Source organism: Hemicordylus capensis, chromosome 3 (genome assembly GCF_027244095.1).
Source record: "Hemicordylus capensis ecotype Gifberg chromosome 3, rHemCap1.1.pri, whole genome shotgun sequence".
Taxonomy (NCBI): Eukaryota; Metazoa; Chordata; class Lepidosauria; order Squamata; family Cordylidae; genus Hemicordylus; species Hemicordylus capensis.
In genome coordinates, this window is record NC_069659.1 from 261,158,586 (window position 1) to 261,169,172 (window position 10,587).

General features: G+C 41.3%; 1 protein-coding gene across 3 annotated transcripts in view; it reads left to right on the plus strand.

Annotated features, from left to right (window-relative positions):
• OAT (ornithine aminotransferase) overlaps positions 1-10,173 on the plus strand; it is a 29,010-nt gene extending 18,837 nt beyond the window's left edge. For all 3 annotated transcript variants that reach the window (XM_053309240.1, XM_053309242.1, XM_053309241.1), the window contains exons 5-10: positions 501-628; positions 3,484-3,606; positions 6,202-6,330; positions 8,246-8,359; positions 8,697-8,841; positions 9,648-10,173. In XM_053309240.1, coding sequence (XP_053165215.1) covers positions 501-628; positions 3,484-3,606; positions 6,202-6,330; positions 8,246-8,359; positions 8,697-8,841; positions 9,648-9,808 — 800 coding nt within the window. In that variant the 3' untranslated portion in view covers positions 9,809-10,173. The remainder of the gene's footprint in view (positions 1-500; positions 629-3,483; positions 3,607-6,201; positions 6,331-8,245; positions 8,360-8,696; positions 8,842-9,647) is intronic.
• Positions 10,174-10,587: the final 414 nt, after the last annotated feature.

A 10,587-nucleotide genomic window follows, 5' to 3' on the forward strand; every position in this document is an offset into this window, starting at 1 on the left:
TTGTAAAAGGTAGTTGATGTATGTGAAAGAAGCGGTAGAAGTCTTAAATAACTAAAAACCAATTTGTTTAGGTATGTACTTATTCACTTATCAAGAGAATATGTGCTTAAATGCTGTCCTTTTTCCATTAATCATTAAAGTAGTTTTGCATTACAAGAAATTTATAGCAGAAATCAGAACATGCCCACTTGTAAACTAGCATTTATCATAATAGATCTGTTTATACTGAGAGCCAGGGCTACATAGCTTTGACCGTGTCTCAGTTTCCCCAACTCAAAAGATGGTAGAAAGTTTAAATGTGATAAAACTGAGATCATAATTGGTAAAAGAAATTGATCTAAATGAGAAATATAAAAATCTCTACTACTTTGGAAATATTAGGGTAGGATTACTGAGCTAGCTGGGCCACATAATCAGATCCCCTTTATTGACTAGACACAAAATATGGAATACTGAAGAAAATGTTTATTCACTATTCAACCTTTTCCCCCCACTGCCAGCTGGCAACTTCTGGGGAAGAACGATGTCCGCTGTCTCGAGTTCTACAGATCCTACTAGCTATGATGGATTTGGACCATTTATGCCAGGTTTTGAAGTAATTCCATACAATGATTTGCCAGCTCTTGAGGTACCTTGCCATCTTTCATTCTGTAAACCCTCTTTGATTATGTATTTGTAATAACCATGAATCTGCCCACTCTGTAAGATCATATAGAAAGACCCTCTTACATGTGCTGCCTCCATTGGGGGCTCATTTGGGGGCTAAACTACCCTGAGCCATTTTTGGGAGGGCAGTATATAAATGAAATAAATAAATTTGGCAAACACATGAGAGAGGGCCTTCACTGTGGTGGCCTCTGCCCTGTGGAAACCACCCTATCCTGGGAGACTTGACTGGTCCCCACCAGCTTTCCTCCCCATCCGGTTTCTAGCAAGGGGTAAACACCTTTCTACCGTAGCCTTGCAGAAACTGAATTATCTTGAAGGATGTGTGTGCCATCCCTCCCTTGGCACAGTTTTAGTTTTTTGTTGACTGATTCTTAGTGATTATTTAAAGCCACATTGAATTATTCCTACTAAAGGCAGGCTATACACTTTAAAAAACAATATAAATATCTATATAATCCTCAAGGTGATTGTGGCATGCTTTATTGCTGTTGATATACAAAACCTGTGAATACTTATTCTTGCCACAATTACACAACAAAACCATTTTGCTCTGAGTTTGCTGTAGTTGCATTAGTTTTCTCTTTTGGAACTAGACTCTGATGAACTAAGTCACATTCATAGCAGTAAAGCTCTCTGTGAATCAGTTAAAAAATACAGCTGCACATGGGAAATTTGCACAAAATATTTGATACACAGAAGCAATACCAGTAGGAAAATGCCCTAATTACTATTTGCAGAAACCTGGTTCTTTCGTTTGAATGATGGGCACTGCTAATAGGTTATTTTTGGGTACCTTGCTCTCTCTGTTCAGAGTTACTAGCTCTGCAGGACATTGAGGTTTCTGCTGAATATTCTCCAAGTTTATAGCCCATGTTTAGTTCTAGGTAACTAAATTGCTGATACATTGTAGAAATCAGAGCAGGTAGACTGCATATTATTCTGTGATCTGGGAGTCTTGAGTTCAAAATCCTCTTCTATCAGTTCATTGAATAGCCAAAGGCATCACAATCTCGCAATATCTCTTTTGTCTTTTGTTCAGGTATTATAACGAATCCTTTTGAATAAATAACTATGCGCATGAACGGCTATAGAAACTCTCTGTTAAAGTTTCTTCATATTGGAGGCCTGCATGCAGAGCAGAATCTATTGCTTCAGAATTGAAGTGATAGAATATAACTTTGTAGCTCACGTGATGGCAAATGAAAGTTTTCAAGCTTTGTCTTATACATACTCCAAGGCCAGACATGCAGAATTAGTTATATAAGAGATTTGGGCATGCTGTACTCCTTCTTGGCCGACATCATAACTAATGAAGTGCTGGTGCTTTGAGATGCGTTGATCTTGTGAATATGTTCCAGACTAATATAGCATTGGTGTCAGCAGGAGTGGGGGATCTTGACTATTACCCCTTCCTCTGAAAGTCAGCTGTCTCAGAAAATGTGTCCCTGAAGGCTGTGCAACACTCAGACTTATTTTTGGGTGACTCAGAAAACTTCCATGCAAAGGGGCAAGTCGTCAAAATCCCCCCGCCCCACTTACAAGTGCTTATGTTATGTTTGAGGATGGAAATGAAGCTCAGTGTGTATCATGCACAGATTCAATCCCTGGCATATCTAAGTAGGGCTGGGAAAGATTTGTGCCTGAAACCTTGGAGAGCTGCTGCCAGTCAGTGGTAGGTAGTACTGAGCTAGATGGACCAGTGGTCTGACTCAGAATAAGGCAGCTTCCTATGTTCCCAATTTATTTGCAGCATGGGTGTACCTCGCAGAGCACCGGCACTTTGGTTAGGATGTTGGCCCTTGTCTCCAGGCCCTCCCACAGTGGGTGCTTTTTCAGATGTCCCAAGTAAATAATAAATATCTTATTTCTACATTCAGCTCCTGATGGTTTCGTTGTGGAGCAAAGGGGGAGGCGAAGAAAACCCCCACAAATGTTACTTCTGAGACAGAAATGTTGCCATAACACAACTGAAAGCTGCTAAATCCAAAATGTGGTTTGAGCAGAGAATTTAATGCTGATTTATGGGCCGCTTCCTAATGGGCAAGAGAGATTATCATAAGTATGACAGTTGGGAGCATTCTTGTTGGTGGTAGTAATGACTGTCAAGGTAATCACAGAAATGGCTGCTAGGTCCCAATGCAGCTGGTTTACATTGAAGTGTCTCTTTACGATTCTGATCCAGTGCTTGTGGGTAGTTAGCAGGTATGAACTGGTCCTAAGTGGGTTGTAGACTATAGGAGATCATGTTTCAGTTACAAAGAACAGATTTGGAAAGTAGGTAATGGCAGTTAAGCAATAACCTCCCCTGAGTGTCTTTTTTTCCCCAGTGGTTAGTGGATAAATATTCCAAATCTAATTGCAATATCAAACACTAGAAAGGATGGTATAGTGAGATAACAGGGATAATGTGTACTCCAGTTTCCCCAGTTTTCACGGAGTGGTACTGAGAGATGGGGAACAATAATATCTGTGCCATGGATAATCCTCTTGAGTATGCTATAATGCATTTTTGCAGAATCTAATTTAATTAAGCTGCTTTTGTGTTTAGCATGATGAGGATATTAGAAACCTTTTAATTAAACTCCCAAGCAAGCTAATACTTCCAATAGGAGGTGATGCGTGCTTGTGCTGTTTGAAATTAAAAATTATACCCTTAGTGATTCATATTGAAAGTTATTATGGTGTGTGAAGTCAGTGTGAGCAGGCCTATTGAAGGTTAGGAGATGGAATGTGATTTGGATATAGATTTTTGTCACAGGGACTGAAATGGCATCACTCTCTAACTGCCTTCAATAATTTTGTTTTCCCTTTTAGCGCGCTCTTCAGGATCCAAATGTTGCAGCTTTCATGGTTGAACCAATTCAAGGTGAAGCTGGTGTGGTAGTTCCTGATAAAGGTTATCTAACAAGTGTGCGAGAGCTGTGCACAAAGCACAATGTAAGTAAGTCTCTAAGATGTTGTACAAAGCATGGATGCTGTATTTGTATACTGTTTCCCTGAGAACATGCTTAGAAGCCATGCCAGTGTGCTCTGAAATTCTGCCTGTGTGGAGAAAAGAGGTATAACGGGGTTTCAGAGCAAATCGGCACAAGGGTGGAGCTTCCAAGTGTGCTTTCAGAGATGCTTTACAGGGGTACAGCATTCCCACTCTGTATAACATTTGCCTAAGATTTCTTTAACAAAGGAAACCATAAGCTCTGGAAAGCGGCAATGTGTTTAAACTACTAATATAAAGGGCCCCTTCTTGGGCCTTAGGCTGTGCTTACATATTTCAAGACACACTGCTAGTTTTGTGTGTTCAGTGTCTTAATTGAACATCTATTATGTAGCACTTTGACTCTTCCAAAGGTCCAGCAGCAATGGCGGCCATTACAAATGAGCTGGGTGGTGTGTGGGTAGGGGGCAGAAAATGAACTAGAGGTACAGTGCATGATGGTCTCTTCTTGTGTTGCCCCAGCTCCCCCTCTCTCATCTCATTCTACCCTGAGCCCAGTGGCCTAGTAATTAAGCTGGCTGAGGATCTAATTCCCCAATATGGTGGTTGGGGAGTTCAGCACCCAGATGAATAATGACCAGCTTGCTGAACTCAAGGTGGCATAAGACAAGAGAGGGAAAGAAGAAACTGGAGCATCATGTGCTGCACCCATGGCTCGTTTTCTGCGCCTCCAACTTGTTTATACTGGCTGCTGCTGACAAGCAGTGAGCAATATTGAATTTTTTGGGAGATATCGGTGTACTTTTTCTTGCCTCCAGCTAAGATGAGCCATTGCTCAACTCTGTTTTATCAGTCCTTCCCTATCTTAAGTAGATAGCAAGATTATTGGAGCATGTTTTGTGTACCCCTAAGCCTGGACTTTAACCTGCTTGTGGGCAGCTAGTAAATTGTCCTTAGGGCTGTTTTCAGAGAACAACTTAGTCTGTTCTATGGTACAGCAGTGGTGAATTTCACCTGTGGAATGTTTATGATAGCTTGCCTGCTTCCTAACTTACTAACCACTTGAGGTTCCACACAATGGAAGGCTGGATGAAAATAAATTCGAGTTACAGATTTGATTTAGAGAGCCATATGTCAAGATCCATATCTGTAATACGGTTGTGCAGTGTGTGTGTATCTTGTTTCTTAAATGACTTTACCCACTGAATGACAATCCAGACTGGAAATTTGGGTGACTTTCAAGAGCAATTTCTAATAGCTGCCCTGGGATCTTTTGTGAAATAGTGGCATATACATTTTTCTAAATGGGGCAAAGATCAGCTACTAAAAGTCCCATTCTCTGTAGGTATGAATGTCTAAGGAACCTCTCTGGATTGCACCTGTTTTTCCTCTGGTTCTTTTCAGTGGGAAAGACTATGGTGAAACCCTGGCTGTGCCATACAAATAACACTGAGACCTTCCAGAGTTAGAATTCCGGGAGGTGGAAACCCCAAATTGCTGAATCTTCAGCTACTGAAAATTCAGCTAACCTAGCCCTTTTCAGACACCACCCCTTATGTTTTGTGAACATGAAGGGAGGAATGGGATCATGACCATTCGGTTAGCATATTTGTGGAGGACTTGGTGGGCCATAGGTGATAGCCGACAGGGCGTATCCACATGATCTGGAAGGCGTAGCTGGTCCATTGTAGTGACCAAAACAGCAATGGAATGGCCAGGTAGGCTTGTAACAGAAGAAAGGGAGGCAGGCACATAGATGCCAGCTCTCATGAGAGGACAAATTTCTGGAAGTCTTGGCCTCTTGTGAGACTCATAACAACTGCTGGGAGGTATTTGGGTAGGGGACCAAACCCTGGAATAGGCAGTGTAGTCTTGGTGAATGCTAAGAGGACCAGAGACAGCAAGCTTTATAGTTTCTTGTTTACTTGACCTCCCCATTCTCCCATCTGCTTCCCCCCAATACATGAGGCTGCAAAAAGGGGTTGCAAACCACAAGGCAAGGGCATAGGTGTGGGCACTCACAATGTATCTGCAAGTGACCAAGCTGTACATACAGAGGGCTTGTCCCTCTGACTGACTGGATCCCTGGTTAATCAGGGTTCCAAATCATGTGCAGGAGCTCTCAAATATTCAAAATATGCAGCTGCTGGGAATGGGCGTGGTTAGCACATACAATCTCTCTTCTGTCACACATTCACTGTGTGTGGGGGGTGGGTGAGTGAGTGGGGAGTATTGCCTGAAAAGAGTTTATCTTGAGTAGAATCTACATGGACACAAATAGATTGAAATAATTTTAAAGATTTTCAATCAAGAGGTCTGGCAGTACCCTGCTTTAAGTGGGCAAAAAGTCACTTTTCAAAGTGGTGGTTCTCTTATATTTAGCAGAGGAGAAGCAGCTGGCCCTGTTCAGTCCCAGCAGTGCCCCTCTAATGGCTGCTGCTCCTGGTATCTCCCTTGTCTCTTTCTAGACAGTTAGCCCTTTGGGGACAGAAAAACATTTAAGAATAAAAAACATTGTTGTGTTTGTACCTTTGAAAACAATATCTGTCTTTATAGGAGTAACAGCTTATCCATTGTTCCTTATTTAAATGAAACAGGTTCTCTTTATTGCTGATGAAATTCAGACTGGGTTAGCTAGAACTGGGAAAATGCTGGCTGTGGATCATGAGAATGTTCGACCTGATCTGGTACTGCTTGGCAAGGCCCTATCTGGAGGTGTCTACCCTGTAAGTTTCTTCTTAAATGGTTGCCTGATTCTGAGCTCTTTTCCTTTTTTTGAGTTTTTGGCAAATAATGCATACAGTCAGCCTATGGAAAGGGCAACTGATAGAGTGAAGTCGGAGCTATTTTACAGCACCCAAGTTCTTACAATATGATAGTGCTCTGGCAAATCATTCCCCCTTGGAATAAACATGGCTGGCGGAGGGGAAATATGCACAACACTACCTCAAAGGAGGACATGTGCTGCTAGAGACTTGTGTCATTGGCAGTCTTGTTTCCCTGTGAGGTAGCAGCAGTGTTAACCCTTTCCATATTACACTTCAGGTGTTGCTGACCTGCTACAGATCTTCTTGGACTTGCAAATTTCAGAAAGGAAGCAGCTCCGGAATCATGTGATACTGTGTAGCAGTTCTGATATGTCAGGGGAAATAAGGAAACCGAGTCAGAGATATAAATGGTTCTCTACTGCAGTCTACATAAAATTCATAGAGTCAGAAAGGCCAAGAGATGCACCAGTCTCGTCTCCTCTTCAGAGAGAAGAGTGCTTCACTAAACTTAGTGTGACTTTAAGCCACACTTAATTGGAACTGTTTTGTTTATGCAGAATAACTGTATTCCCCGATTCCCTTTCCTTGCACATGTTTATGTAGTGCAGAAGCAGGCTGAGCTGATCCGTACTCGCCCTGCAGTCCTGAACTTCAAATGTAATCGTAAGACCTGTTAAGAGCCCTTAAATGTACTGGACTGAGATCTAGTATCGACATAGTCTGACACCCACTAGGATAGTTTTCTAAGGGAAAGTAGTTTGTCCTTTAAAACTGGCAACATCTAAATTCTTGGTATATTCAACTGGACGGAACAAATCATCATGAGGAGAAAACATTATCTATAGCCCTGAGCTCCAGTCTTTTTGAGCCCCACAAAACCAGGAAGAAATCGGGCTTGAGAAAGCTGTCAAGCTGTGCTCTGGTTCTGTAATGTTTCATGAGCTAAGCAGAGTCTGACTAATATGGGAATTGTTCAGTGGCTGACGTCCATAGCAGCATAATGCGGGTGTTCCGTGCTCTTCCTTAGAGATGAAACGTGTGTCAAGCAATGTGTTTCTGCTCTGATAGAGTGCTTCTGGAGTTCAGACATGATTCCTAATATATTTGTTCTGAGGACCATCACCACTTCAGGGAGAACATAAAGCACTGCCAGGACAAGTAGGACCTCAACTTGTGTGTCCACCCACACACAAGAACATGAAGCAACGCCAGGTCGCATTAAGTGGCTCTGGTTGTCAGCCAGTTTTCCTTAGGCTTGAACCTAACATACACTTGCTTGGAAGTAAGGTCTAGTGAAACAAGTGCCATCGCTTCCAAGAAACTACAGTCGAGATGCTCTAGCTATCTAGACTTGATCTACATATATTGACTGAAACAGCTCTGATGTAGAGAAATTCTTGCTGAGTAGGCTGAATGCTATAACCAGCACTTAGGGGCTCTCTTTTTGAGCTGCTGGGAATTTTAAATACAGTAAATAGGTCATCCCATCCACTTATGCTGCAATTGTCAAAGCACTTAGTTAGGAATACATGATCCAGAAAACGATGGGGTTCTCAAAATAAGTGTGCTTGGGATTACTGCCTTGGTGTGCCTTGGGATTGCTGCCTTGCAGTTGCCTCTGTATAGCAACTGTAGTGATAGGCAGTCTGCAAGGCATTATGTACTAGAAATTCATTGGCATATCTGTGTGGAATGTAGTCAGTCAATTGTCAATATGTGCAGAGACTTGCATTTTGGGCAGTATTAAAATATGTTAAATAAAAATAAATAAATATGCCACCTTTCATTATGGTGAAACAGAAGAACATCTCCCTTCTCTGTGTAAAGTTAATAATAAATGCATGTGATCTGAGTGCAACATTTCTACTTGTAGGTTTCTGCAGTACTGTGTGATGATGAAATTATGCTCACCATTAAACCTGGTGAGCATGGTTCTACATATGGGGGAAATCCATTGGCCTGCCGGGTGGCCATAGCGGCACTTGAGGTATGTGTGTACTACTTTTAAAAAGTACTTTTACTTCAAAAGTTTGAATGATTGTACTATAACCTTTAAACAGGCATTTCTTAAATGGTTTAGAGAACTGTTAACTTCCCTAAACTTGTCCAATCTTTTGAAAATAATAATATGCTAATCAGATTCTTCAGAAAAACCATCCACCTGCTTTATATATCGTACATCTTCTTGTGTTCTCAGAATTGAATTTTGGGAACCACCTTGCTCTGAATTGTATGGTAGCATTTGTACCAACAACTATATTAAATATCACATCATTGTGACTTGCAATCTTTAGCTTTTTTGAATCTGTCTCAAATTGTTTTAGGTCATTGAAGAGGAAGAATTAGTAAAAAATGCAGAAATCATGGGTAATATATTGAGGAATGAACTTATGAAGACTCCATCAGATATTGTGACTCGGGTCAGAGGAAAAGGCTTATTGAATGCCATTGTTGTTCGTGAAACTAAAGGTAAGGTTTTCCTACAAGGCCACACGCTAACACAGTGGTTCCCAACCAGGGTTCCTCCAGATGTTGCTGAACTGCAGCTCCCAGCATCCCCAACCACAATGCATTATAGCTGGGGATGCTGGGAGCTGTAGTTCAACATCTGGAGGAACCCTGGTTGGGAACCACTGCTCTAACCTTTGCAAGACTCTGCTCAAAAGCATTAGTGCAGTATCCCATCCATCCATAACGGATAGAATGGTGGTGCTCTAGAGGTGGGGAATTGGCCGCCCTGTTCTCTACACCCTACTTCTTCTGAAAAGGCAGGGTGCTGTATGCTTTAGTGGAAAATGAGGTACACTCTGTCTTTAAACAGGGTTCTGATATAAAGGTCCTGAAGCTGAGTTTTCTCTGGGGCAAGTAATCAGATCACTTTTGTTTCAGCTGGACTTTCGATAAAGCTGTAAGCTTACAGCAGTCTGAAGATCAACTCAAGTATGTAGTACACCGCTCTGGGCTCCTTGGAGGAAGAGCGGGATATAAATGTAATAATAATAATAATAGGTAGCTGATCAGAATACTTCACATATTCCCCTGCCACACACCCCCAGGAGTCCATAAGACTAGTAATTATGTGCTTCATGTGTTTGTGGGGACACAGCTGCCCCCATGTGGCCACAACTGAAATATTCCTGTCAGACCACTTAGAAATTGCAGCTTTGGATCTTAAAGTGCAGCTACTCTCTCCTGCATGCTTTATCATGCTTTCTACTTGTATTGGTGGTGGGGGGAATACCTAATGATGTCTTGCATTTTTATTTTTTTTTTAGACTATGATGCCTGGAAAGTATGCCTGCGACTCCGTGACAATGGACTGTTGGCTAAACCAACACATGGTGACATTATCAGGCTGGCTCCCCCATTGACTATCAAGGAAGAAGAGATCAGAGAGTGCATTGAGATCATCCATAAAACCATTTTATCTTTCTGAAGGCACAAGTATGCTCAAAAATGCACATGCAGGTTGACTCCATAGTGGTCCTGCAACAGTGTTACTCTGGAACCCCTCTCCTTCTCCATCAATATTTTTCAACCTGCTGGGGGTGGAAAAAACATACATCTTCTAAAATTGAAAAGCTTGCAACTCTTTAATGGACCTAAAGAAAGCAAAGAACCATTCTGAAACTGGTTTTTTGCTCCATTGTGACTAGAAAACATATTGGACTTCATTCAGTGAATTATGCATTTGAAATGTTTAACTATATCTTCTATATGGACCTCTTCTTAAATATCAATTAGGTTTTAGATATATATTCTATAAATATATGAAACTATTAAATTTTTTTGGCACTTTTACCCTTTTGGTGCTGTATTGAGGACTGAGATATTTATGTTGGTGCTAATGATTATCTCGTCAAATTCAAGTTTCAAATTTAAAAGGATCAAGACCAGTGTTCTCTCTAATTTTTTTCATTTGTGTACAGAATGAGTTTTGTTCTTGGTGGCAGTATCATGGCAATGTGTGCGTACATGCATTCAGAGTGGGACCTTCCTTGTTCAACTTGAGTGGGATCTAAAATTAACTGAGCAGACATCAAAAAATATGTGATCACACACCCCTTAGAGGGAACACTGATCAAGACTTGAGGAATTTTTCAGCTCTTGGGAAATTGTTCATAAACTTGATCAAACAGAATGTCCTACTAGTCAGCCTTTGTTTCTTCAGCAAGCAGATATTCTATTTCAGATGAATATAGATTGGCATTGGAC